Source organism: Penicillium lagena (genome assembly GCF_028827675.1).
Source record: "Penicillium lagena strain IBT 129212 chromosome Unknown utg000002l_segment0_segment0, whole genome shotgun sequence".
NCBI classification, from domain to species: Eukaryota; Fungi; Ascomycota; class Eurotiomycetes; order Eurotiales; family Aspergillaceae; genus Penicillium; species Penicillium lagena.
In genome coordinates, this window is record NW_026623223.1 from 1,686,539 (window position 1) to 1,714,026 (window position 27,488).

At 47.4% G+C, this 27,488-nt stretch overlaps 12 protein-coding genes across 12 annotated transcripts; 6 read left to right on the top strand and 6 right to left on the bottom strand.

The window, feature by feature from the left end:
- Window positions 1-604: 604 nt before the first annotated feature.
- On the bottom strand, window positions 605-2,531 carry N7510_003436 (SDR family oxidoreductase/polysaccharide deacetylase family protein; the record flags this gene model as incomplete). The annotated part of the gene is made up of 3 exons (XM_056975363.1): window positions 605-1,074; window positions 1,131-2,393; window positions 2,444-2,531. The coding sequence occupies 3 exons, from the start codon at window positions 2,529-2,531 to the stop codon at window positions 605-607; spliced, it is 1,821 nt and encodes a 606-aa protein (XP_056835319.1).
- Window positions 2,532-3,046: 515 nt separating this feature from the next.
- Window positions 3,047-5,026, bottom strand: N7510_003437 (GMC family oxidoreductase; the record flags this gene model as incomplete). The annotated part of the gene is made up of 1 exon (XM_056975364.1): window positions 3,047-5,026. One exon carries the CDS (start codon window positions 5,024-5,026, stop codon window positions 3,047-3,049), a length of 1,980 nt encoding a protein of 659 aa, XP_056835320.1.
- Window positions 5,027-6,763: 1,737 nt separating this feature from the next.
- N7510_003438 (uncharacterized protein) lies at window positions 6,764-7,246 on the top strand (the record flags this gene model as incomplete). Its single annotated transcript, XM_056975365.1, has 1 exon — window positions 6,764-7,246. The coding sequence occupies one exon, from the start codon at window positions 6,764-6,766 to the stop codon at window positions 7,244-7,246; it is 483 nt and encodes a 160-aa protein (XP_056835321.1).
- A 1,075-nt stretch (window positions 7,247-8,321) lies between these two features.
- Window positions 8,322-8,612, bottom strand: N7510_003439 (uncharacterized protein; the record flags this gene model as incomplete). Its single annotated transcript, XM_056975366.1, has 1 exon — window positions 8,322-8,612. One exon carries the CDS (start codon window positions 8,610-8,612, stop codon window positions 8,322-8,324), a length of 291 nt encoding a protein of 96 aa, XP_056835322.1.
- A 718-nt stretch (window positions 8,613-9,330) lies between these two features.
- On the top strand, window positions 9,331-9,818 carry N7510_003440 (uncharacterized protein; the record flags this gene model as incomplete). The annotated part of the gene is made up of 4 exons (XM_056975367.1): window positions 9,331-9,381; window positions 9,412-9,519; window positions 9,556-9,687; window positions 9,711-9,818. The coding sequence occupies 4 exons, from the start codon at window positions 9,331-9,333 to the stop codon at window positions 9,816-9,818; spliced, it is 399 nt and encodes a 132-aa protein (XP_056835323.1).
- A 1,407-nt stretch (window positions 9,819-11,225) lies between these two features.
- Window positions 11,226-11,888, top strand: N7510_003441 (glutathione S-transferase family protein; the record flags this gene model as incomplete). The annotated part of the gene is made up of 1 exon (XM_056975368.1): window positions 11,226-11,888. The coding sequence occupies one exon, from the start codon at window positions 11,226-11,228 to the stop codon at window positions 11,886-11,888; it is 663 nt and encodes a 220-aa protein (XP_056835324.1).
- A 243-nt stretch (window positions 11,889-12,131) lies between these two features.
- Window positions 12,132-12,866, bottom strand: N7510_003442 (GNAT family N-acetyltransferase; the record flags this gene model as incomplete). Its single annotated transcript, XM_056975369.1, has 1 exon — window positions 12,132-12,866. One exon carries the CDS (start codon window positions 12,864-12,866, stop codon window positions 12,132-12,134), a length of 735 nt encoding a protein of 244 aa, XP_056835325.1.
- A 3,514-nt stretch (window positions 12,867-16,380) lies between these two features.
- N7510_003443 (uncharacterized protein) lies at window positions 16,381-16,680 on the top strand (the record flags this gene model as incomplete). Its single annotated transcript, XM_056975370.1, has 1 exon — window positions 16,381-16,680. One exon carries the CDS (start codon window positions 16,381-16,383, stop codon window positions 16,678-16,680), a length of 300 nt encoding a protein of 99 aa, XP_056835326.1.
- Window positions 16,681-17,506: 826 nt separating this feature from the next.
- N7510_003444 (uncharacterized protein) lies at window positions 17,507-19,603 on the bottom strand (the record flags this gene model as incomplete). Its single annotated transcript, XM_056975371.1, has 10 exons — window positions 17,507-17,607; window positions 17,657-17,762; window positions 17,821-18,031; window positions 18,248-18,378; window positions 18,427-18,437; window positions 18,497-18,937; window positions 18,987-19,098; window positions 19,140-19,148; window positions 19,326-19,462; window positions 19,513-19,603. 10 exons carry the CDS (start codon window positions 19,601-19,603, stop codon window positions 17,507-17,509), a joined length of 1,350 nt encoding a protein of 449 aa, XP_056835327.1.
- Window positions 19,604-19,789: 186 nt separating this feature from the next.
- On the top strand, window positions 19,790-21,859 carry N7510_003445 (uncharacterized protein; the record flags this gene model as incomplete). Its single annotated transcript, XM_056975372.1, has 8 exons — window positions 19,790-19,990; window positions 20,039-20,285; window positions 20,335-20,726; window positions 20,776-20,882; window positions 20,930-21,049; window positions 21,094-21,230; window positions 21,285-21,464; window positions 21,516-21,859. The coding sequence occupies 8 exons, from the start codon at window positions 19,790-19,792 to the stop codon at window positions 21,857-21,859; spliced, it is 1,728 nt and encodes a 575-aa protein (XP_056835328.1).
- Window positions 21,860-21,959: 100 nt separating this feature from the next.
- N7510_003446 (sulfatase family protein) lies at window positions 21,960-23,861 on the bottom strand (the record flags this gene model as incomplete). The annotated part of the gene is made up of 3 exons (XM_056975373.1): window positions 21,960-22,325; window positions 22,372-22,484; window positions 22,541-23,861. 3 exons carry the CDS (start codon window positions 23,859-23,861, stop codon window positions 21,960-21,962), a joined length of 1,800 nt encoding a protein of 599 aa, XP_056835329.1.
- Window positions 23,862-24,187: 326 nt separating this feature from the next.
- Window positions 24,188-25,614, top strand: N7510_003447 (metallophosphoesterase family protein; the record flags this gene model as incomplete). The annotated part of the gene is made up of 4 exons (XM_056975374.1): window positions 24,188-24,320; window positions 24,387-24,850; window positions 24,909-25,189; window positions 25,242-25,614. 4 exons carry the CDS (start codon window positions 24,188-24,190, stop codon window positions 25,612-25,614), a joined length of 1,251 nt encoding a protein of 416 aa, XP_056835330.1.
- Window positions 25,615-27,488: the final 1,874 nt, after the last annotated feature.

A 27,488-nucleotide genomic window follows, 5' to 3' on the forward strand; every position in this document is an offset into this window, starting at 1 on the left:
AATCCGGAGATAACAACTCCGTATGATCTGCGCCCGCAAGGCAGCGGTCCTGTCATAGGCTCGATTTTTGATGACTTGCTTCCCTCGCTTTTCCACGACAACAGGTCCTCAGTAATTTGTCAGCCATACCAAGTGCTTGAGACACTCTTTGTAGGGCGAGAAATTGTTTTAGGGTGTCATGGGATTTCCATAGTCTATTTCTGAGCGATTGTTTTTCAATCAAAGTCAGCTTTCAGCCCCCATGTTTACGCTAATTGATGCAGATATATATGTTCAGTCCAAATAAATCCAATGCCCACACAATCGGACCAAAACTCTCTCAGTTGATTTCTTTTTATTTAGAGGGTTGGGGGAAGAGAATCGGGCGCTGAAATTGAAATCATGATCCTCAATGGAGCTTCTATTCCAGGTGTGAATCGCACGCGAATAATACGTGGGGTGCGGAGAATATGGCTGATGGGCTGATACCAATTAACGATAGATTATTGAGCTTGGCCCGCCACATAGGACTGTTAATCGAACAGGACGAGTAGCACAGACAAAAAGCTACACGGTAATAACTAACATGAAAAAGAACAACTAGTCACATGCCAGATATATCTCATCAGACATTCTGTCGGCTCTTCCACTCTTCAGCGCACTGCCCATAAGTCGTGAATTCAACATGGCCACCCTGTGCTTTCAGCCACTGAATCGTCCGATCAATCATACCAATAACATGGGCCATGCCACTAGTGTCTGGGTGGAGGACGATGGGAAATAAGAAGCCATCGCCGGTCTCTATCGCTTCATTGTGCAGAAACTCGAACCTGGCTTTCCAGTTATCCTCGATCTGGGCGGGACTGACAAAGCCATGAGAGTTTGGTGCAGCGGGCAAGAATTGCATAGGCGTCATATCTTCCATGTACCAGTTACACGGAAGCTCGACGAGTGTCTTGGACGTTGCCGGCTCCGGAGCTGGCAAGGGACGCATCCAGGACGATGCAGAGACATTGGCCGCGAAGTCGATTGGGGTGATTGCTGGCGCTTTGCAGAGGAAGTAGGCACTGGAGTCGTGATGGTTGAGAGAAGAATCTTCGCGCTCGTTAGCCTGAAGTACCTTTTCTGAATGGAATCGCGTCAGCACATACCATATAAGAATCCCAAGTTCTCGAGAACTTGAACGGTGTGTTCCCTCAATTGATACAGCGGTGCCCTCCATCCGCGCGGTCTCTGGCCGGTCAACTCTGTCGCCAGGAGAACACACTTTTCAATGACCTCCCGCTCCTGCGCCTCGGTCATCTGCGAGCTGCCCTCGTGGGCGTATCCATGACAGCCAATCTCGGCACCTGAGTCGACGATTTGCTTGGTCTCCTTAGGGAACGACTCCATGGAGTGGCCCGGAATGAACCATGTCACCGACGAGGCAATGCCATGCTTCTGAAAGAGCCGCAGCAGACGAGGGACGCCAACTTGGGCGGCAAAGTAACCGCTGCTATAGTCGGAAAGACCATTGCTAGGCGATGCTCCAGTGCCGAGAAAGCCCGACACTGCATCAAAGTCAACGGATAGAAGGACCTGGACGCGACATTTCGGGGCGATAGAAACCGCTGGGGGGATCTCGTTGACCAAAACAGCAGACTGAGAAGGGTAAGCATTTTGAATCGTGGACGGAGCGCTACCGTTATTGGCTTCCTCCTCGTTCCATACCATACGGCCTTCCATGCCGCCATCGACCGAGAGGACTTGTCCAGTAATATGACCGGCCGCTCGGTGGCTTGTCAGGAAGGCCATGGCGCGGGCAATATCGCGTGGTTTTGCGATTTTACGCAGGGGTACTGTTGCCTCGGCCTCTCTCCATCTCTCCGTGGGATCATCCAGTCGGCCTTCGATCAGCGGCGTGCCAATCCAGCCCGGGGCGACCGCGTTGATTCGAGCCTTACAGTTAAGTCGGACAATCTCGTTCTTCACACTGCGGACGAGCCCGTACTGAATGCCAGCCTTGCCCGATGCGTATTCGGAATGTCCAGCCTGGCCGAACTTACCAGTCTCAGAGCCCGTCACCACAATGGCCACGTTCTCCAGTTCGGTTCCATTGGCTGCAGTTTGTGCCGCAGAGACTGCGAGGAGAAAATGCTTGATGGTGAGGTACGTTCCTTGGATGTTGACCCGGTAGGTCTTTTCCCACACGTCTAGGGGAATTTCCCAAATGTTGCGGCGGGCGGATTCATCGGTGATTCCGTCATTGGCCACGAGGATGTTGATTGGTCCGAAATGTGAGACTGCCTGAGCGATGCATTTCTGGATCGACGTTTCGCACGAGGTGTCACCTTGCACAGCGAAGAAATTGGGGTTCGCTGGCGATGGAGGGGCAATCGGTCGGAGGTCGTGGGCTGTCACCTTGCAGCCGTGTGCTACCAACCGTGTAAGACAGAAGTATATCTATCTGATCAGTGAATCCTACTAAGAAACTCTTGTGTTGCTTCGAATCCTATGCCACCTGCGGCCCCGGTAATGAAGACATGGTATCCTTCTAATCCCAGGAAGGACATGCTGGTGGATGGTTAGAGGGTAAGGTGTGGGGTTCTTAAAACTTAGTCCCACAGAGATGATTGACACGAGCTCAATTGAGCAAACTATCGCAGGATATTTATAGGTCGACCGGTTTGGGCCCGCATTTCGTGGAACTTTCGTGAATATCCTAATCTGGAAAGTCTCTGCGATGCTCCACCACATCGTTGCATAACTTTGTCGCCATCCCTAGACAAAAGAGAGGGATGGTACAAGACAGTTGATCGAATGCAGTATCGTTCTTTATATTATCTTTACAACTCCGAATTTACTATATTCATGACTTCGGATTATGTAACATCTAGATTATTTTTCTCGACTTCATCTTAATCTCATCTTTGTCAACTACAGTTTGCGTTGCTTTAATGATCTACCTATGGTTAAATCAGAGCTTTTTCCATATTAAATTCATCATTATAAATGGTCTGAACAGCGAGAAAGGGTGTCCTTAAGGAGACTGAGTGACTGCTGTCACCTATGTCTGGCACTGAGGCACTCAGACATGGCGGGTCTCGCTAATGTCTTCAAGAATAACATCAGTCGCCTTCTCACTGATCATGAAGATGGGAAGGACAATGAAGAAGCCAGGAATGCGCGGGAAGACAGATGCATCAACTATTCGCAGGTTTCTCACGCCGCGAACACGAAAGCGAGAATCCAGAACGGCTTTTGGGTCTCCATCTGGCCCTATAGGGCAGGTGCATGAAGCATGATGACCCCACGCCTCATTCCTGATAAACTGCTTCACCTGCTCTACAGAAGAGACTTCATGACCAGGTGACTGCTCTTCAAAAGGCTCATTATCGAACAGTGAGGTCTGGTCCATGATGCGGCGCGCGAAGCCGACGCCTTCGGCAACGGCGTTAAGGTCACGCTCCGATGCCTCTGTCGCGGCCGCACTCGTGCCAAAGTAATTGAAGTTAATAACAGGCACATCCCGAGGATCGGCTGAGTCGAGCCTGACAGTTCCCTCACGGTTACGCGTGTGAGCCTTAAGTACGGCCCACGTGAAATGTCTCTTGTCGAAGGTGGCGCGTTCAGAATGCCCAGGATAGTAGCCCTCGAAGAGGGTAGGGCCACCGAATATGAAGAGATCAGGGTCCCCATCAGCATGTCTGGACTTCTTCGTCATGCCAAAACTGAGTCCATTCGATAGATAGGGTCCACACTGGTGCATCCACTCTTTAAGTGCTGGGTCCCCAGGCTTCCCGAACTTGCATTCTGCTATGGCCTGGAAGTCATCCTGTACTTTGCTGACGACAGGAACCTCGTAGCGGTCCTGGAGATTAGTGCCAACGCCCTGCATATCTTTAACAACAGGAATCCCAAACCTCTCTAACTCGTCTTTCGGGCCGATACCGCTCAGCTTGAGGAGCTGCGGTGTATTAAAAGCTCCCGCCGCGAGAATGACCTCTTGAGAGACGAGGACGCGGTGCTTAGTACCGGCAGCCGATAAACTTGACCGTGGATCAGCCTTGTACAGACTACTGCCTTCAAGGAACTCGACACCAATTGCCTTAGGCGTGTTCCTGGTGACAGAATTCTCCTCGAACAGCACACGTGTAGCGAGGCAGCTTGTCCTGATATGCAGCGGATACTTTTTAGCCGTATTAACGATAAAGTCCCGAGTCCCGCTTCGCTTTGCCTGACTCATGGCCAGGGGTATATGATAGATGCCTTCAGTCACATCCCGATGAGGATCACTGGAATTCACATCCCGCTGTAGGAGTCCTAGTAGTTGGGTAACTTTCTCAGGGATCAGGCCGAGGATAGTATTTCCCATGGCAGTAGCAGCAGCAGTGATGATAGAAAGGATCTTAGAGTCCCGCAGTGTCAATTCCAGATCAGCGCGATTCGTATATAGCCAACCGGTGAAGCCGTGACCAGAGGTACCATTTGGAAGATACTCGCAGTGTTCCAGGCGCCTGAAATACTGGCGCATATTTTTCGGGTCCCATGAAGTGTCGCCAGTGAGATTGGCGATATTTGACCAATCACTCTCGTGCGGATAGATGGTGATCAGAGCATTGTGTGCCGAACAGCCACCAAGCGTTCCCGCGCGCGGGTAGAGGATGCCTTTCGGCTTCGATCCGGTTGGTGGATTCAATCCGACATACATTTTTCCAGCAGTTGTCTCCCAAGTCATTTTCGAGTCTTGCTGCGCAAGGGTGTCGTCTGCATAATGCTTAACGAAATAGTCCCAGCGCATCTTTTCGTCCTCTGTAGACAGAAAATGAAAGCCTGGAACCTGCTGGTGGATGTTGGATCCCTGATCATCCCCCGCTTCGAGCAGGAGAACTTTATGGCCCTTCCGGGCGAGATTTGCGGCCAAAGGTCCGCCGCCGGCGCCTGAACCGACTACGACGTAGTCGTAGCCATCAAGTATGTCGACTACCTCCTCGGGAAACATGTCATTGTCCATACCTATGGTGCTTGCAGCTGGCCTAGGCACGCAGGTAGTGAAATGTTCGCTCATGGCTTCATATGCAAACTCGGAAGGTTCTTTTTGGTGAGCCGCATATCTTCAGGTTTAGTCTGCGAGGGTGTTTTAAAACCTTCTGTCGGTGTGGAATAAGGCTGACTAACTGAGAGCCCCAAGCATCATCCTCACCAGACAATCAATATAACATGATGTAATTATTAACCGACGACTGAATTGAGGCATTAGTGGACGAATTATTTTTAAGCTAGTCCAGTGTCACCATGTCACCACACACGGAACATTCTAGACTGCTGTTCTAGACTACGATGGTTCTGGTGTAAATCAGAGGAAAATTAAACTTTATTCATTCCAATTCTTCAAAACAGTAACTTGAGGCTTTGTATACAATGCTGAAAAGTCCATATTGATAGCTAATCAATCTTATGCTTCAACACACAATATCGGAATTCATGCCAATGATGTAGCTCTTCTTCCTAGTTGATCAAGTCTCAAATCGCAACAATTCCCCTCAGGATCGGTGTTAGAGCAGAGCGATAGTGGACTTGCGTAGATCGACTAGGCCTCCGTAAGGCCACTGAAATCCTGTATTAAAGGAAAAGATTGGAAAGGACACCTCAGGTCAATCATACGTCTTGCTTTTTCTCAACACTCTCCATGGCGACTAACCTGCTGAATTTTTTGTTGAGTCCGTTAGCGGCCTGCAAGTCAGTCGGTACCTTTTGGAGAATGGAAATGCAATTTCCGATGAGGAGGGTTTGTACTATGAATACTGAGTTTCAGAGACAGCCTTAGCTGGCATTGTAGATGGATCCCAGATCCTGTAACTTGTGAGCGTATGCTTGGTGCATTGCATTACAGGCATAACCGTGCTTTCAATATGTATTTAAAAGCTCAAATATTATCAAATAACCTCCAAGAGTTTTCAACAGACTCCATATATTATACCTCAGTGCTGTATCAACAGTAGTAATATTCTTAGGATACTTATGATGCTTTGATGATTGCTGATGTGGAGGCTATGTAACAACTTTACATACTATACTGGAGAATATGATGATCAACTGCTCCTAGCATCACTAAGTTTTTCTTCTTCCTGGGCAAATTATGTTATATTGGTGCTTCTCCGTCTCCTTTTATCATCAGTAGTGGCCCCACTGGCAATGTCATAAATATACAGCTACATGCACGCTGCCCCCAGTGCAGCCTTGATGGTTTTTGAGTTGAAGACGACTGATATGTGCTGGTAGCAATCCAAGGTTATAATGGTCATACCGCTGGTGATTAATTAAATTTCCCTGGAGTTCGTGGATGCTGCCACTGGTATATTGGAATTAAACTTCTTCGACAACATTTAGACTTTGTCAAATCAGATCTAATTTGGTCTGAGAGAAAGGCTAACAGCATTTGCCACCTAGTGTGCGGCTTAAAACTTTCTGCTTAGTTTCATGCGACTTGGGGGCAAAATGTCTGGATCTAAGAAAAATACCTCGAAGAGGATTTAAGCCTTAATCTAGAGCGTTGGTGGCGCTACTGCGTCGCTGTCACCGTGTATTATCTTCTTTGCTACTAGTCATTATGATATCATATATAATGAATAGTGCACATATATCCAACCCCCAACAGTATCCATATCAACATTATCCCACTCTCATATCGAACAGCTGCTCATACATCCATTAAATAGTGAGTTTACATGTCACACGTCAACTGCAGAGCAGCTATCAACTCATCCACTACAGACTCACTACATATCAAGTAAATTTGTACGCCATGATTCGTGCTCCTCGCATCTTGCCCACTGATCCAGCAATGCTGCTGATGGAAGGTGGCCCCGCTACGGTTCAGCCGCAGCATTCCCATCGCCCGGGTATGTACGATGATCCTGGTGCTATTACACGAGGTACCTCGCAAATTGAAGCAATTGATCTGAACGTCCCACCGAGTGGTCCTGGTTGCGTGGATTGCGAAGCTGCCAATACATGGTGGTTTCATCTACGTCGTTGTGCCAAATGTGGACACATTGGCTGCTGTGACTCGTCTCCATCACAGCATGCCTCCACACATTCTATGTCGACGGGACATCCTATCATTCGCAGCTTTGAGCCTGGCGAGGAGTGGTTCTTTGATTACCGCACGGAAGAAACGTTTCTGGGCCCGCCCTTGCAGTCACCATCACATCATCCACTCAGCCAGCCAGTGCCCGGGCCCAGAGGAAGGGTTCCACAGGACTGGGAAAGATACTTGCATCTATGATGAAACCGCGTCTTTAAAAGTTTGGTGTTTGGAGGGCAAGTTCCGTCCTCCGTCTCTCTCCTTTGTTTCTTTGTGTTGCCGGGCTTTATTTCCTCCTCTTTAGTTAGATTCCTTTGGATCCATCTAGCAACCCCAGAATGCATCATCTTGATTCCTTATTTCGTTTCTAAGAGGTTATGAGCCCCGCGGTTCACTGCTAATAGGATCTTAACGTCCTATTAGCATCCTGAGTTTCGTCGGCTTTGTCAGGAATCTGCTATGTATGCCACCTGATGCCGTCCCCTATAATGCGTAACGACGACATGATTTATGCTGCCATGATGCTCTAGCAACTGCTACATTACAGTTTTGGGACACCCATGGGAAATCTTACTATAAATACATCCTCTCATTTCGACGTAAAGCCGCACGTACAGGAATAGCCTTGGACTTCTTGGTAGGTTATGTCCACCATCGCACACTCAAAGCTTGACGCATTCCGGCACGACGCTCCACTCCCCTAACTTTCCTTTTCCTCGTATGAACATCAAACTTCGAAGTATAGTTCCAGAATCTGGACCATCGACCCTGCCGTCTTCATCCTTGATATCACGCGCCATTTATGCTTTGACGCAAACACCATTTTCGGCCTACAGGCCCACTCCCCGTGGGCGTCGTTTTGGGACTAGGAGACCAACGAGCAGTATCGAAAGGAAATTAGAACTCTAGCTACTATAGTACATATCCGAACTACCACCTCCTTAGACTTATCTGCCCTTCACTGATGCTGGCTTGGGGTCCTCTACGCCACATAACTCGACTCACATTCTATAGTCACTTGATTTTAACGGTTCTTTCTTGGACCTTGTTGCACACCGCGCTATATTTGTTTCTTGGCAGTCTTCATAACACTTTATTCCACAAACGCTTTAAACAGCCTGTCTGTCTGTATCTCTGTCTGTCATTTCATTTACTGGATTGCGTACACACGAAAACAGAATCCCCTACGTACAATCACGAGCTTTTGTTCCTTAAACGAACCAAACTACCTTGTTTCCTTGTTCGAGAGCTTAGTTGACTAGTCAGTAGTTACTCATCAATCACTTTGTATAGATTGCTCACCCTGGTCCGTCACAGTAACATCCTTATTAGGATCGAATTCCACATCCTCTGAAAGCTGCCAGGACCTAGTACAATAGGTCTCATAAGGTCCAATACAGGCAATTTTTCCGGTGAAATTTCTTTTGGTCTCTCCAGGGCAAAGTAAAGTCAAAGGTGCATCCGTATTTTTTTCATCGTCGAGTGTCAACCTCACATCGGCGTCTTCCGACACCGTGATATTGTCATTGACAAATTTTGCTGTAGCCCTGGTGGAATTAATATTCATGCTTGGTTTAATAATATAAAGGCTCGATGAGGTTGCGGTGAAAGCAGTGTCTTCCCATAAAATTTCATAGGTTCTGGTAAGTTTGTCACCGACCTCATGTCGACTATATATTGCGGTTGCTTATATAACGTCATAGTATCAGCTGATCGTCCCGTAACTGCATCATTCTTGATATCCATGGGTTCCGTATATTACAATTTATGGTTCAATAAAAGACGCAACAAATTGTTACAGTTATTAGACATGAGTCATGTAATATATCCAGTCAGATGCTGTATAGATAGCTATCCAGGAATATTGCTATTCCGGAACTATTACTGATAGGGCTTAGTAAATCTTGGAATTAGGGTTCCAGAAACAACTGAAGAGTGTAAGTGGTACCACGGGTTTCGAAGCGTACTGTACCTTTATCTGGAGTGTCAGGTAGATACTGCAATCCGTTTTAGATATGAGGGGACCTTTTGGCCCTCAAATTTGAGTTCCCACTCAATGAGAACCGTTCGTCTAGGGTGCAGGGTGAGAGAGCCACTGGCTTATCTTCATGACGGTCCGCAGGGTGTGGGGGCCGACACAGATCAGGGATCTTTCAGTCAAAAGAGGTATCGCAGGTTATTGCCACTGCACCCTTGGATGATTTGCTACACCGGAAGAGACCCGTCGACGATATTTATACTCACAGATCATGACGGCCAGTGCCTGATATGGTCTGATGATAATTATGGCTGCACCTCTGCGTCTTTTGGGTTACTCGACGGAGATGACTGTTCAAGTAAGTAAGAGCTCAAATTTAATTCTCGAGGATAGTATTCATGAACTCCTAGAATTGTGCGAAGTCATAGATGGCGGTCGCAAAGACGAAATGATTCTTATCGTAGACCCTTGTAGCATAGAAGACAGCGAAATAGCTGTAGGGATTATAGTAGACGTATACAGCTGAGTCAAGTTCCTCAATCAAAACGGAGATAGCTTAGAATATGAACTGGACAATGGCCTTAAGGATGGTAACCAGTGTACTCCTTCTAACCCGGGTCCTACGTCTGCCGATTCATTCTTGGGTCCTTCTGCATCCGACTTGGTATCTACATCCTCCAATTCTAGATCACCGAAAAGTGCAATTTCTATTCAAAGCCCGGCCCTAGCTTCATCGGACATGCCTACTTGTGGTCGCTTCCCGTCAGAACCTATATGGAAATCATTGAGAAGTAGTCAATGTTATGAGGATGAGAAACGGTATTCGGTGACTAGTGCACTGCATATTCCCTCTGTTTTTTTCTGTGTTTCGCTATTGTTTATTTGTTGATCTTCTGTTTTATTTAAGTCGACATCTTCTCACATTAGCAAATGAAAGATAGTCCCAGAGACATGAACTTGCAACATATCTAATATAGACAGACAGTCCATGTTAGTTTGTAATAGGGTAATTTCAAAGCCGCTATGCAATGATTTTCATGGACGCGCAAACTTCATCGACCTTTGCTCTCGAGGGTTATAGTAGATGCTAATAACCAACGTAGTAGAAGGCCCAATGTGCATAACAAAGTTGTCTAGGTATTGTTTATCAGGAATTGCTTCTTAAATGCGCCGTACGTGCCTCAATTATCTCTCATCATCCTCTAGAGGCTCCGTCAGCACAGACATACCTGTTGCATATTTCTACTACAATTTCCCTTCCTTAGGCGCCCATTGTTTGATAGGGATAGGAATTTTGAAGACCGTGAGGTAGTAATTCACAAGTAAAGGCGATGTGGCGGTATCATTCTCTTTCAAATTCTATAAGAAAGATCACAGGTAGGAGATCACTATATCGGTTAAAAGGAAAAGCATTCCATGCCACTGAAGAAGACAGACAGGCACACTGAATAAGAACAAAAATAAAGTAGAGGCAAAAACATACAACAGTCAGGATTCGCTGGTGGTCACCCACCCAACTACTAACTGACCGGCGTGTGGCTTAAGTACGGCTGAGCGGACGGGAAGCCCTGTTCTCCACACCCTGTGGTCGTATGTACTTGGAATAAAGTAAAAGACACTATATAGCCCTGAAATCATCTGAGTGCTACCTAAGAATCAGGGAATTGGGGAGAGAAAGGCGAGTGCAACAAGCTTGACTGTTGTTGTTATTCCTATTATTATTGTGAACATAATCTGTCTGAAGCTTCGGTCTATAATAAGAACAAGCCCTTCTGCCTAACTAATAGGTCAATACACTGATTCGTAGTGATTAGTCAAGTTAAGTAATAAAGTTCCAGTAGATAACTAATTAGTTATCCATCGACATGTTCCCCACAGCTGATTAATTCGCCCACAGACGAACGGTGATTCCGCCCTGATTCCGCGACACTTCGTCCTCCAGAACGAGCTTGTGGATTGCCGTCGCCGTCAAAGCACTCCTGCAACCCAATCATAATAATAAGAATCGGATCGAAACTTTCCCCACTGCGCCGCCATTTGTCAGCGCTGCTCTCGGAGCCCGAACTGAGAAAACCCGAATTCCCCCCTCGGGAAATTCCCCACTTATGAAGTAAACAGATATTTAAGCAGACCGAAGGGTCATTGTAGGCTCGGTATCCAATTCTCTGTCTATCAATCACTACTCCCAATCAATCACTCACCATGTCTCTCGAACCCATCACACTCTGGGGCCACTCCTCCGGGCCCAATCCCTGGAAGGTCGCGATGATCATGGAGGAGCTCAACATTCCCTATGAGCACAAGCTCATCGATTTCCCTGACATGAAAAAAGCACCCTTCGAGTCCATCAACCCCAATGGCCGCGTTCCCGCCATCGAGGATCCCAACACGGGCATCTCCATCTGGGAATCAGGCGCCATTATCGAGTACCTCGTGGAAACATATGACAAGAAAAACACCATCAGCTTCGCCGCCGGCTCGAAGGAATACTACGAAACCAAGCAGTGGCTGTACTACCAGATGTCCGGCCAGGGACCGTACTTCGGACAGGCTGTATGGTTCACGCGCTATCACGCCGAGAAGGTGCCAAGTGCGGTCGAGCGCTATGTAAATGAGATCCGTCGTGTTTCGGGCGTGCTCAACGGTTTTCTCGAGAACAAGGAGTACCTGGTCGGCGGTAAGTACAGCTATGCTGACGCCGCTTTTGTGCCGTGGTTCGGGGTGACGGCGCTCTGGCCGGATAAGATTAACCTAGAGACGGACTTCCCGCATGTCAATGCCTGGTTGAAACGTGTCAAGGCTCGGCCGGCTATTGCCAAGGTCCTCGACGATAAGGCTAAGGCCATGGCTGCGGCGGCACATTAGAGAAATGCGATGGCAGGTGCATTTTCGAGTTAGACAACACAATTCTGGAATAACCTAATCATACTATGTATATTTCTCCACATCTTGTCGAAACTCCAATATATGCCATTATCTAAACTTTATGATCCACATGACTGTCCATTCGCTGGACACTGTTATACCGAGGAGTGCAAAACCAGCTTCACCACAATACATTCACAGGCTCAATATGAGCCCCCACTGCCAAGACGCTATTCTTGCTATCTACCGTCGAGAACTAGAAATAGATATCCACTTCAGCATATGTACATTTTTGTGCAATTGCCCTTTCCCACCTCCCCACGGCTCCAAGTCAAAGCACTTCGCACCAACTTCCTTCCAACCAAGGCGTTGATATGTTTTTAACCCGGCAGGGGAGGCATCTAGCCAACAGGCTATAACACCTTGCTGCTGCTCGTGACTTTCATCTCTAGATCTGGCAATGATGTCGGATGTCATGAAATCAAGAAGCTTTGTCCCAATTCCGCGTCTTTGGAAACTTGGTTCCACAACCAAATTGGCGAGGAACACATGTGGTTCGCCCTTCGTGAAGTCCAGTCGAGCTTTAGTCAATGTTTGAAAGTAATGAAGGCAAAGAGGCTCGTGTGCGCCTTCGGGAACTTCATTTGGACAGCGCGGCCATGGATTTCGGTCATAATCTGTATGGAAGAAATTATAGACGTGATATACGGCTGCGCCGATTATGCGTTCGGATATCGCACCATCAAGAGATGTTTCGTATGTAATCGCTTTGATATACCGTACTGTCGAGTCCGACTGCCAGACGTGATTATGTCTGGCGACCTTTGAACTTCGAAGAGTCACGGGGGATAGAGTGGACGACTTGGGGAACATCAGTTGTAACAATGGTGAGGACGCTCCGTATGCTCTCTCCTCGATGTCGACAATCTTCTCCAGATCTCCGTTGTCAGTCACGGGCCGTACTTCTGTTGGTAACATGGCAGTTATGCCTGCTTCTCACTGCATCCTATAGCCTCTCAAAGTAAAATTGTAATAATGAAACTTGAAGGGAGGATAAGTGGTGGGTGGGCTCTCCCTGTTGGCTGGCATTTATAGAGCTTCCCTTTCTGTGGGAATTCGGCCCCAAAAGTGCCTCGGCATTCCTTGGTTACGTTAATCCCCACAGATTTGATGAATAATCAAACGGAAATTGTTTTAGTTAGGTTAGTTAATGCATAACTGCTAGAAGTGCGGCCTGCTCCCTTTGGCACTGTAATTGTCAATACAACACCATTCTTATGGCTAGTGAGTCAGAATGTAACACTCGGTCAATTGTCCGCTTTCCAACCAAGTCCTCCGTCTGTCTCCTCGGCAAACTTCTTCATGGATCCCCTTCTACCACACGAAAACAATGTATTGGCCGAGTTCAGTTCCCTTTCACCTCGAACGAATGTCAGTTCGACTGTCAGCCCGAACCGACCCAGACCTATTTCGTCGTCCTACGCTACTGGCCATTTTATCAACTTCTATGTTTGAAAGCGCGGCAAAGACCAATATGGCGCCCCGACCTGCAGCCTTCGAGCTTGTGATGATCCGCGATATGGTCAGCATCATATCGCTGACTACTTCTTAGATGGCCGAAGCAGCTGGCTGTAGCAAATGTTCGATCATAACCATCCGCGCTAACACCCGAATGTTTGACGATGTCCGATCGCCTCTAATTCCTAGTGGCCGTTCTCGTGTGATTACACTCTGTCCCGCTCGCGCTATGCGGCTTGCTAAAGAAACCGGATCTATACCTACATTAGATGGCAGAGTCCTTATATGATGAATTCCACGTTCTCGTATCCATATATACTATCAGTCGGGCCTTTCGATCGCATGGTTAGACCAAGGAAGGTGTCAAGTTGTTTTACTTACTCTGGTACTCCCCTAATCTAAAATCCATCGAAGAGTTCTTTGCACATATTAAAGCATTTTTAAGGCGAAATTGGCAAGCACACAGGCCAACTTCTCAAAGATTTCCTTAAATGCAGAATGGATGTCGTGGGGGCTAGAGGAGAAAGTGCAGGTCATTTTCGACCTGCGAACGTCGACGTTGAAGAAGACATAAGATAAATGTACATAATATTGCCGGGTACAACAGGCTTTATTTGTGCGTACCAATATTAGCTCTAGAAAGCTTGTCCTTTTCAGTGTTTTCCATAAGCTAAGAGACTAGTAGGCACATATGGAATTAAGGAGTGGAAATTGATATGTTTTGTTATCAGTTTTGTAGTGGAGAATGCAGAATGTGGTTCGATATTTTTGCCTTCGGTGAATTCGACGCCTTTCTATGCCACAATCCGTGACCAGGTGAAGCAGAGGGACCTATTTAATGTACCCATTTCTCAAGCTAGAACCTTGGCGGTGGGGCCCAGAATTAAGGGAAGAGGGTGAAAAGGTGAAGCTGATTTTGCATTTCTCCGTAAACAATGAATCAGTGTGTTACCTTGCTGAATTTAGTTCTAGACTTTTTGTTTCAGCATATACCTTTGAGCGCATTGAGTTATGAACGAATTCAGACTGCATCTTGTTGCTCTATTTCATCACAATCGCATTAATGCAAATTGAAATCTAGATAATTTTTAAACTACCTTATACTAATACCGAATGGCTTTTTAAATGAAATTATCATTATTCGCTGGCTTCAGCCGTGCTCTGCAGACTGATATATTGTTAGGAGTGCTTCGCAGTACCTCTGGGTTGGTGATTTTTACGGATTCCAGGCAGTAGAGACTCACGGGTAAACTTTGGGTGCGATTCAGTATATTTCCAAGACTGATCGCTGGCCCTTGAAACCCAGGTGGTACCGGAGAGCTATTTATATATAAGCTCTTCCTCCGCTCGTCCATACGTTCATACATGCGATCTGTCTTCAAGTGCAAGAAGTGCTCTAACCGAATGATTTGGCCGAAAGCAAACCGACCTTCTTCCATCAGTACGCAGCTGTGAGGTAGCTTTCAAGCCTTAGAGATCAGGGATACAATCGCAGGGTACACACCTAGACTTGCCGTATAAATCGGCACTTCCAATCGACAAAGCTGTAGGGCGTGGTTCTATGCCCTAAGCATGAATAATGGCGGCTGATGGCTGACTGGGCGCGCACCCTTTTCACTGTGGAGCCTGAACACGTCATTGAACTACACAGGACACATTCATACACTCGTGGTAGACACCCAATGCTATTCGGAGTTATTTACAAAAATAAAATGGCACCACAAATCAGATTTTTCATTGTCTCAACTGTGGTATGCGTAGCTGATGGTTGCTTCGGACTAGCATCGGAGTAAAAAAGTCGCGGTTCGGAGTGGATTTCGGAGTTCCACAGAGAGCTTGCAACAATTTTCAACGCGCCACATGCGTTCCGAAAACCTGAATATTATTATTACCGATCACCACCTCTCCCTTTCTATATCCGATGCCCTACGACATTTGACTGATGTGAGCTTTGATGCCTGCCAGGGCCCCAATAATGGTGTTCCTAAGGTTTCCACTACTTGCTGCCTCGTATACACCTTGAGTCATCCCAAGCCACAACGTAATTAATAATCCGATTCTTGGAAATCAATTTGGTTCACTGTTTGGAAACCACTGCCACATTTCAATTCTATAATTCTCTAGAATAAACAGTTTCGCGTCAAGTAATCGAGGCCCGCTATTAGCCGCGAACACGTCTCGCCACATACTACATCGTCTCCATTTTGATCCGAGCAAGACCCTTTTTTCCCTGTCTTCGAAAATTTTTTTTAGAGTCGGCAAGTGGGACCACCCGGATCTTAAGATGGAGGCGGTCCAATTCTTCGAAATGCCCTCTACATACTCAGCACGTACGATGTCCAGGCAGCTATCTGAAATGTAGGCAGCCAGGCACCCAAGTTGTACATCAGCAATGGGTCACACAAACTTTTAGCCGCCGGTAGCTAATAATGATGATATGCCATTGAGAACAGTCCAGACCTACTCGATTGGGAACCCGCCTGGCGGCCTCCCAAGTGGGCTAGCCCGACTGCTTACGAGGATCCACACGCCCTTTGAGCAAAGAGAGAGCCTGATTGGACAAGAAGTCACACCGATACCGAGCTCCGAACCCGGAGTGGGTCCCCAGATGAACAGCCACGGCGATCGATGATGAGGCATTATGACAATTCTCACTGTCGTCACTTCTAGATTCCACCATTCGAGTCATGGATGGCTGAGCAGTGGGTCTGGGTTATTGTCGGAGTTGATGAACGGGGTTAGAAAAAAGAGGGACTGATCAGGTATATAAGACCTCAGGATTCCTTCCCTTCCCATCATCACAGAACAACATTCCTCATTCTTCAAACAAAAACGAAGACTTTTCAAAGCCTCAAACAAAGACACTTCCTTGGACACCAAGAAAAATCTACCAATGGCCTACGCTCTGTTCATAAGACCACCCATCGACAGAACCCAAGTGGTTACCTTCTCCGACTTCGTCTCATCCGTCGCCATGTCCTTCTCCAGCCTCAGACAATCCGTCAACAAGTCTGAGTTGAGCACTATCATGAAGCCTCGCTCATCCAAGAGCTCTTCCCGTAGGAGCTCTTCCTCAAAGAAGACCTTGGATAACGACGCGACCTCCACACATTCCACGGTTTCTGCCGCGACAACACTCCAGGGCGACGAGGTCCATTCATTGAAAAAGAAGTGGTTTTCCTTGCACACTTCCTCTCAATCAAACAAGGACAAGTTATACGCCAAGAACGCGATGCGCAACGAGGCCACTGCAAACTACTTCAGCTTGCGCTAGCTTACGACAAAACATCCCACGGCCATTGATTCTCCGCTTGATACCATCGCATTCGACATTTTCTCTCTACGAAGGAACGACTCTTGGATACAACCCTAATATTACCCTTATCTATACTCCGCATCGGCAACGCAATTCAACTTTAATCGTTTTGGAATATTGTTGGTTTGATTTTACAACCATGTTCGCGCATGCTCGAAACTTTTTTTTCTTTTGTCTATGTCAATCATTTACAGTAATATTTCAAAATAAAATATACTTCTGTACTGTTGTGCATTGATTTCTAAATCTCAATATGATTCACGCTAGCTTTAAATCAGTATAGAACCTTGATCCCTCATTTCCTAGAATAAATAGTATTGTATTTTTCATTACGCGATCATTGATATTTTGGCGTCGCAAAATTTACCCCATGCAAAAATTGATAGATCAGGACACGCGTATTCATGGGTCTGAGCCAGTGCAGGCCTGCTTCAAGTGGAAATTTGGAATTCTTGAAGAATTTCGAAGGGCTTTTGTTCATCTTCGCTTCTAGGCTGTTTATGGCCGTGTCTCGTATTGCACTTTGGAAGAAGACCAAAAGGAGAGACTTTCTCCCAACACCAAGTGCTACTAGACATCGACTTCTTGCCTCGTTCCTTTTCATCTTTTAGCAAATAACACTAGATGAGTTTTGTTCTAGAACTTTATTATTGCATGATACCCATTTCTATTCCCCACCTTCCATTTCTGTAGTTATGCACCACCTCGCCGTCTAATTGCCACCCCCGCTGATTTATTCTGTCTTCATCTCATATGAGACTTTTAGATGTTTTTCAATGAGCAATTAAGAGTCTTCGCCTTCTTCGCTTTCTTCATCCTCCAGCTTTTGCTCCGGCAACAACAGAACACATATGAACGCTGCCACAGCGAGGCCAAGTTGAAGCACTACTTTGTTAGTTGCAAATATTAGTTTCTGTCAGGGTCAGCGACCTACTGTGTCCGTATTCCAGACCATTCACACACGCTTTTACGATGATCTCGTGCAGCGGCCCCGTCAATCGGCGAATGTAGTCGATATTCGAAAGGACGGCATCAATTATCTAGGCAGAAGCATTTTATGAGTTACTGTTCAAATAGTCATGAGCAAATAAGACATACCTTTCGTCTCGCCTCGTAACCCGCGAGTCGCTGCTCCAGATCTTCCCGTAGAGTGGTCTGGAAGATGGCATTTGTGGCGGCCATGCCGAAGACGGTACCGATGTTGGAGCTCAGATAGTATCCGGATGAGGCGACAGCCATGTCTGCCGTGGTGATGCAGGATGTCAATGCAATAAATCCGGCCGCCTGGACGAGTCCATTACCGAGACCACTAGCAAATTTAGTATCTTATCGAGCCTCTAATGTCAGAAAAACCCACCCTAGTACGATATACAGTGACTCCCATAGGTTGATGTGGCCTGTCCAGCGGAGGACTAGAAGCAAATAACATATGGAAGATAACACTGTGGCTACAACGAGAAGCCATTTGTAACGACCGAACCTGGCTTGTCAGATGGTGGAGAGCTATAACCAGACAATGACTTACCGTCGAATTGCATGTCCACCTATAAGACCCGCCACCGCAACGCCCGCAATGGCAGGAAACAGATGGGCTCCTGCGACTGATGCGGAGGCATTATCAACCAGCTGAAAGAAAAGAGGCACGGAATACATCATCTGTGACGGTCAGTGGCGCTCTTCGGGAACACTGGAACAAATACTTACTCCTAGCTGGGCTGATGTCTGAAAAAAGTGGTCAGATACGCCAGCACGACGGTGGGCGAGCGCAGCACACGCAGCGGAAAGATAGGCTCAGCGGCCCAGCGCAATTCCACAACGACAAACAGGCAAATAGCCATCGCACTCAGAACCAGACAGCCTAGGATGAACGGATGGGTCCACGGCAGCCTTGGCCCGGCCATCTCGAGTGGCAGCAGCAGCGAAACGATGGCCACGACCATGCAGAGCGACCCGGCCCAGTCGATGCGGGAAAAACGGGCGAGCGAAGTCGATGATCCTGTCAACTCTGCATCTTCGTCAGTAGAGGCGCTCGGAACAAGACGCGCCGTCAAGATAATAGCCAAGAGGGTTGGAGGACATTGGCCTAAGAAGGTCCATCGCCAACCGACCGAGTCCGCTAGGTATCCTCCGACAGGACCGCCCAGGCTGCGGCTGACAGTCGCGACGACGTTGACATAGCTTCGCCAGGGGGCAATGTCGCGCTTAGGAACGAGGTCTGGTGGGTTAGCTCTCAAGAGACCGCACCACATGGACATGGGGCTTACCGGTGATGCAAATTGAGACTAGTGAGCCCATTCCAGCACCACCAATACCCGAAATGGCGCGACCGAGAATAGCGACGGGGAGCGATGGTGCGAGGCCACTTTCATTATCGTCCTGTGTTAGACATGCGGCAGCGTGCATTGAGGCGAACATACCAGATCAAACTGTCTGTTAGTCAGTCCCTTGAAATGTAAATAAATATCACAGGAAGACCTACCATCCCAGCGAAAAAAAGGAATACCCCACGATCAATAAACTGGATCGACCAAAAATATCACTTAGCTTTCCGTACTGTGTATGGGTATTAGCTGCATTCCTGTCGTAGGAAGGTCTGATCTTACCAATGGCTGCGCGGCAGTCATGGCTAGGATGTAGCTCGTCACCAGCCAACTAGCATCCTCAAGGCGACCCAGATCAGAAGCGATCTGGCTGTTTGTGGCTAGTACTAGTGAGCCCTCGGCATTGGCGATGAAAACTCCTGTTGAAAATGTGAGATTCTCCTTGTGCATTGGAGGCGAGCATTCTTACCGATCAAAAGCACTCCGATAACGGCCGACACGGACTTTGGCCTCGGTGCGTGCGCCTCAATGTCTAGCAACGGCGTCTGTTCATCGGCCATGGTGTTTGAGGTGCAGGGAAGAAGATAATTCCACAAGAGAAATTATTTAGCCCGCACGCCATATCCAAAGGATTCATTTCCCCGCTTCGGGTAGATTCTCCATGTTGCCCCCACTGAAAAGCCGTGCAGTAGCTCTAAGCACTGTCCCGACTCCCCATCTCTGAAATTAATGTTTACTATATCGCCATGAGTGTGCGTTTAACTGCTCCTAAGTCTAACGTCTCGACTGTCGAGGCAGACGATAAGAATACAGCCACTGAAAAACACGATGACCTCGCTACGCTTAGTGTCATTCATGGCTTAGCGATACCCGCCAGCGAGGACCGGCGCAAGCGTTTCTGGTGGCAGTGGGGGCCAAAACACGATCCCAACGCGATTGCGACGCAAGTGAGGATTGACGCCGAATGTTAGAATCAAAATCTAATATCTTCATAGATCAGCGTCTTTGATGACCCAGCCACTGCAGCGCAATACCAGCCACGCAATGACTGGGAAAACATCCATCGCTTCGATCCCGAGGCCCGTTGGACATGGGGCGAGGAGAGCAAGGTCGTGCGCAAACTGGACCTGTACATCATGGTGTTTGCATGTGTGATGTTCATGTCGCTCGAGCTTGACCGCGCCAATATTTCGCAAGCTAACTCGGACAATTTCTTGGGGTCTTTGAACATGAATACTAACGGTAGGTAGATTCACTCAAAGTATGGGTCAGAGATGCTGATTACCACTAGACTTCAATCTCGGAAATACCGTGAATAAGGTCTGCTTCCTGCTGGCCGAGATTCCCTCGCAGCTTATAGGCAAGAGGCTCGGCCCCGACCGATGGATTCCCATCCAGCTTCTCCTGTGGTCCGTTGTGTCCGCTTGTCAGTTCTGGCTCAAGGACCGAGCGACCTTCCTCGCTTGTCGCGCGCTGCTGGGCATTCTGCAGGGTGGCTTCATTCCAGAAACCGTCCTGTTCTTGTCCTACTTCTACACTCACAGCGAGCTGTCACTGCGGTTGAGCTTCTTCTACAATGCGATCAGTCTGGCCGAGATCATCGCATCATTTCTCGCCGTCGGTCTGCTATCCATGCAGGGAGTAGCCGGAGTGGAGGGTTGGCGGTGGCTGTTTTTGATCGAGGTAGGTTGGTTTTGGTCAAGATGGTATTTGGCTAATCCTCCATGTTTAGGGCTTGATCACCCTTGTCGTCGGCCTGTTGGCTGTCGGCCTCTTACCTCCGGGCCCAACGCAGACCTGCGGCAGATTACGAGGAAAGAATGGGTGGTTCTCGGAACGGTGAGTTTGGATTAGACGCTGTAGCAGTTTGTGCTGACCCTGTTCAGAGAGGAGATTATCATTGTTAACCGTCTCATTCGCGAAGACCCGGGAAAAGGAACGATGCACAATCGACAACCCATCACGCCGAAGCTGCTGTGGCAGAGTCTCGGAGACTACGATCTGTGGTGAGTAGTTTCTTTGGATAACTATGCATACTGAATGGAAATAGGCCGCTTTTCCTTCTCTCGCTCGTCTTTCAAACCCCGGCCAGCCCACCAGGAACGTATTTGACCCTTTCATTGACTGATCTCGGCTTCAACACCATCCAAACCAATCTGCTAACCATCCCATACGTCGCGGGAACCAGTAATTCTGCCAAATTTAGCCTTGAGATACACATTCTGACTCTAAATGTCATAGTGATTACCATGTGGTCCTTGACCTACTTCTCCGAGGTATTTGGCGAGCTTTGCCTGACCGCACTGTTCGGCCAGATATGGGTCTTTCCGTTCCTCGTTTATATGAACGTCGTGAATATGACTGCCATAAACAAGTGGAAAGCGTGGGCAATAACCTCGCTACTGCTATGTTATCCATCGGGTATACTGTCTCCATGTCGCGTTCGGAATTGAGTCTAACTCGCATGTCTAGCTCAAGCAATACAGGTGGGCTGGGTTTCGAGAAACTCTAATGTCGTTCGTTCTCGTGTCGTCTCCGCTCCAATGTACAACATGGTGAACCAGGTCGGCGCCATCATTGCCAGCAACATCTACCGAGCAAATGACTCTCCCCGTTATGCAACCGGAAATAAAGTTCTTCTTTCCCTCCTAATTTTCAACATCTTCATCTACCTCTTCACTAAGTTCTACTACGTCATGCGCAATCGCCGGCGTGAGGCAAAGTGGAACGCCATGACCAGGGAGGAAAAGGTACATTATCTGGAGACAACGACCGATGAGGGGAACAAGCGGTTGGATTTCCGGTTTGCCCATTAGTATTTAAAGGGCTTGCCAATGATAATTTGGATTTCAGAATGTATATGCAGAACATCTGATACGTATGGAAGACTATTTACTGTTTTGTTCCTGCTCCTAATTAAATCCATTCATACCACGGCAATCCATCCCGAAGAGCCATTTTCCCTTCATCGAACTGAGGCCCCTCGGCATCGAGAAGATACCCGCGTGCGCATTCCTCAAATCTAACTTTTATCGTCTGCTCCACCTCGTAGAAGTTGTCGTGCCGCGCATGTAAAGCATCTTTCAACGTTATCACCTCGCCGCGGGAATGCAGTGCTTTCCACGGCTTGACGCATACTTGGCCCTTACATGACTTGAGGACAAAGAGCAGCGAGTCGAGTCTAGGGACAACTTTCGCGAGATCGGTGTCTAGAATCTTATGAGAAGGCAAATGTTCTTTGTCTTCGGTCGAGAGCAGGTTGTGCAGTTGGTAAGGGTCGGTCTGTCTGCTGTTAAAACGGCGACGACTGATTGGATGATCATCTTACCGTCATATCATAGAGCTCGTGCTCATTATTGCACCAAACTGAATAGTAGAGGTTATATCCATCTCCTTTGATTCGGAGAGCTTTGTACGTATTGTTGTAGGCAGACAAATCGACTGTTCGCAAATCGCTTTTTTAGCATAAATATAAATTAAAAGAGGCGAAAGCATACAATCATAGATACCCTCCCCGGCTGCAAACCCCCAATACTCAATGGTGACATGCTCTTGTCTATCTTCGCGCACATCTTCAATTTGTCCCTGCGTCAGAGGGATGGGTTCGCCATCGAAATCGGGTCGAAGAGGGATGCCTAGCAACTGAAGGAAGGTTGGAGCAAGATCGGTATGCGTCGTCACAATATCGGTGGTAGCATTTTCGGCAATACCGGGGCCGCGAACAATCAAGGGTATGTTTATGTCCTCCTCGTATCCGCATGACTTGCCCGGTTGGAGTCTGTGTTGACCGATGTGGTAGCCATTGTCGCTGCTGTAGACAACATATGTATTATCAAGAATATTGTGTAGCTGCAAGCGGGCGAATATGCCGTCGATCATCTCATCAACGGCCTGGAGAGCACGTAGGCGAGTGCGATAGAAGTGATCGTTGTACTCGACGTTCGTCTCGTTTTGGCGCTTTAAGGTCTTGATCCAGTTCGCTCCTGATGGCTGTTCAGGATTAAAGGAGGGAGTACGGGGAACTTGCACGTCCTTGAACAGATGCTCATGTCTCTTTGCAGAGATGGGCGCACTGAAACTGAAAACCGGATTGTCATCTAGCCCGGTTCCGTCCATAAAGACGTTGCTATGAGGCGCAATGGGAGCAATAGTGAGGAAAAAGGGGTTTTGAGCGTCAACAGCCTCGTCAAGGAGACGGTTTGCCTTCTGTGCTAGGACATCGGTGGTGTACTCGCCCTCGTAGCTCCGGGGTATTTCACGGTCCCGTTGAAAGGTGCTGTTGAGATAGTCGTACGTGAACGGATCAAGGAGAAAGTCAGATCCTGTGAATCCAGCTGCAAATGGCGTGTTGTAGTTGTCGACCGTATGCACGTTGAACAACTTTCCGGTGTAATAGGTGTTGTACTGCGCTTCCTGCAGCCAGACCGGAAGATAGTTCTCGTTGAAGCCTTGTGAGATAAATTTGGGATAGCCTCCTGGCAGATATTTAGCAAGCACGCATCTATTGAAGGAGTAGGAGGGCTCACCGTATGGAGGATTGACATCGGTCACGTTCGTGTTGTGGGCCAACTTCCCAGTCCAGAGGGTGACTCGGGATGGACAACAAACGCTGGTTGTGCAATAGTGGCTGCGATAATGGGTTCCTTTGTCAATTAGATGTTTCTGTACAAAGGGCATGTAGTCTAAAGAATCGAGATGGGCATCCTGGTCATCGGTCAAGATGAAGATAACATTAGGTTTGGGGGGTGCCGATAGTGGCTGTTGCTGCTGTGCAGATGCAAGACCAGCCAGCACTAGCAGACACGCCAGGCCCCGCATATCGTTCAATATGCTGTATAACATAGAGATAAGTGGGTAGAAGGTATTGATTGTTACAGTGTATGCATAACCTCCACCCCGCAGGACTCCGGCGCGGGGCGGCATAAAGTAAAAATGATTGATCCATCCAACGGTCAGTGCGGTGATCGCGTGGTTTCGCCGAATCTCACCTGGCTTATCTTCCCGGCTGATTGAAGCGGGGGCAATATTATGGATGACGTAATGGAGAATGTGGGCAAAAGCATAAAGGGCCTTGCATCTCTCTCCTGCGCGTGCCACTCTCCTGCGCGTGCCACGCTCCTGCTTGGAGTGATCTAAGAACCAAAATGTCGACAGTGCGTCAAAAGCAGGCTATTCTAAGCGCAGGTCGCAACACACAGCTCGACAGTCGGACACTACGGTTCACGGAAAATGGCACCTTCCAGATATCCGTCTTTGAGGATTTGCACTTCGCCGAAGGTATTTCTCATCATCGCCATGACGACAAGCATTACGTGTGTATCCTAACCAAATGCAATTTATTAGATGTTGGTCGCGATATCAAGACGGCCGTGGTCATGACCAACGTTCTTTCTGAGGAAGAAGCGCAGCTAGTGGTTCTCAACGGGGATCTGATATCCGGGGAAGCCGTAGACGATTCGAACTCCGGCAAATATCTTCATGAAATTGTGGCCCCCTTGGTCAGCATGGGAAAAGTATGGGCATCGACATACGGCAATCACGACAGTGAGGTTTCTTTGGATCCGATGACGGATATTTATGAACAGGAGATACGATACCCGAATAGTCTGACCCAAAGCATGATTTCCGGACCCAAGGTTGGCATAACAAATTACTATTTGCCAGTTTATCCACACGATGCTTCTGAGAGTACTCCGGCACTTATCTTGTGGTTTTTTGACTCAAGGGGTGGGCATTATTCGACAAAAGCAACCAAAAGCGCAGCAGAGAGTAGCTCGGTCGCGAGGGGGGACTGGATCGATGAAGATGTAAGACTCGTCCCATTTAATTGTCCAGAGATTCTTGACTGACCAATCTTGCGCTAAGGTTGTTGAATGGTTCATAGAAGCAAAGGCCAATTTGACGGCTGCATATGGACAAGTCATTCCTTCTCTTGCGTTCTACCACATTCCCGCCCATTCCATGCTTCAGTATCAAGAAAGAAGCTTTGATTCTCACACAACTCCGGGTATCAATGGTGAAGAAGTGGCGTCTCAAGGATCAATGGACACCCCATATACAGGACAGGACCGCCAGTTCATGCACGCTCTTCTTGATACTCCTGGGTTAATGGCCACTTTCAGTGGTCATGACCACGAAAATGATTGGTATGGGCCAATTAATTAGACGTTGACTCGCTCGCTAACAAGATTGCAACAGGTGCTTCAAATGGGACGGTCGGATCATCGATCAAAATCTAACCGGAAATGGAATCAATATGTGCTACGGTCGGCATACTGGATATGGAGGATACAGCGATGTCACCCGCGGTGGGCGCCAAATTTTCCTGGATCAAACGACTATGAAAGATGAAGTCAAAACATGGATTCGGCTGGAGGACGGAACCATTTCAGCCCCAGTCACATTGAACGCGACATATGGTCAGGATAAATATGCCGCAGACCGATATAGAGTAGGGCCACGAAGTGACATACGGACTTCAGGAGGTTCTAGTGCTCATGATCTATTGGCAGTGCCTTTGATGTTCTATCTTTGGCTTCCAATCCTGTCATTTTGGTACTGGAAACGCTGACGAGATACACCTGATTATCATCAACATTTTATGCATTAAACTCTGCTGGATTTTCTTCTTTTGATAGCCATCCACTTACGTACCAGCTGTCTTAATTCTATAATGTATTTTTGTTCTCCGTCGACCTTGCATCGGTGCATCCCAATAGTTTTGTCGAAAAACATAACTATCATGCATTAATTATGTTGAAAATCAATTTTCCATCATAAATAGAGATGGCTCAATTTGAATGTCAATAAATAGCAGGAAAACAATTTTGCAAATCAACACAACCGATTCAAATCTTCCTTTTACTTTTTCAGCGTGTGTAATATTACTGATCGGTTCCCTTGGCGGCTTGTGAACGAGAGATATATCTTCGACAACATCGCCATCATTCCGGTGCTATTGCTTTCAACATTTCCGCACAATAAGGTAGCAAGCGTGTTTGTCGTTTGTACACAATTTTTGTTTTTGGAAATAGGATCAGGTTTTCCCTCCATCTATCTTCTGAGCTATGAAGCCTGGTCATTATTCTATCTATTTCCCACTCACCTTTCTCCGATCGCATTCGCTAATTTACAAGCTATAGTTGCTTCTTGCTTCTTTTCAAGCACATACGACCACAGGGTGTGGAGAACAGGGCTTCCCGTCCGCTCAGCCGTACTTAAGCCACACGCCGGTCAGTTAGTAGTTGGGTGGGTGACCACCAGCGAATCCTGACTGTTGTATGTTTTTGTGTCTGCTCTATTTTTGTTGTTCTTATTTATTGTGCCTGTCTTCTTCAGATCTCATGCATTGCTATTCCTTTTAATCGATACAGTAAATCTCCTATCCGTGAGCATAAAATTTAGACCCCGACTCTTAACAGCTTGGATGTATGCTAACCATATTCTTTCTAGATGGCTTATTTCCTTCGATTTCTTAGCACTTTATTTCAGTTAAGTCAATTGCCAAATACGTCATTGGAACGGAGAATCTCTTTACAGCCAAATGTACGCCGCAGAAGCATTTGGCTTATTGCGTTGTAACTTAACTAATTCCTGGCCGTACTTCGTAGTTTTCGAGATAAGGCAAGGACGGGAATGCGCGACCAAAGAAGGAATATGAGGCCGAGGAAAACGTAACCCACGACATTCGCATCGTTGACGCGATTAAAAATCAACAGTATAAGCTATCTACGTTGCCATCTACGTCCTGTTTCGGATTACCAAGCTGGTCTACTGATGTCATGATCTGTCAAGTCTACGGGTAATCTCCAATAAGGCGAATCGACCGCGTCTTTTATTTCAAGAGTTTGATTATAGGAGGCCATATTCCCCTGCGGTTATTCTGTAATTGAAAGGTCACTTTTAACAGTACTAGCCAAGCGACTATGCCCGCTACAGCTTCGTGAGTGAATCGACTTCCATGGTGTAACCCAGTCATACCTGACCATGATTTCCACCCTTCACTAGGGACGTCTGCCTTGTGATACTGGCCATATTTCTACCGCCACTTGCGGTGTTACTGAAGCGAGGATGTGGGGCAGATTTCTGCATCAACTTTTTTCTGACGCTGTTGGGTGATATCCCTGGAATCATTCACGCATTGTGAGTAATATGTCGTTTTACGCTTGGCTCCGGAACTTGCGTTGCAATTTTCCCATTGAGCACAGTTGCGTTAGTGTGATTGAATACTTTCACTAACAAAGCACAAGGTATATCGTCATTTCATCGCGCCAAAGACGAGAATGGCAGCCATCAAATCAATATTACTAGCTATATTGGGGATTCACTGCATTTAGTGAAAGGATGATGTCATGATCGGTCCATTATGTGATTTTTGACTCATTATTACAAGCTACCGAAGGAAATATTCGGCCTCTAGGGATAAAATCTAGTATCCCGCTAATT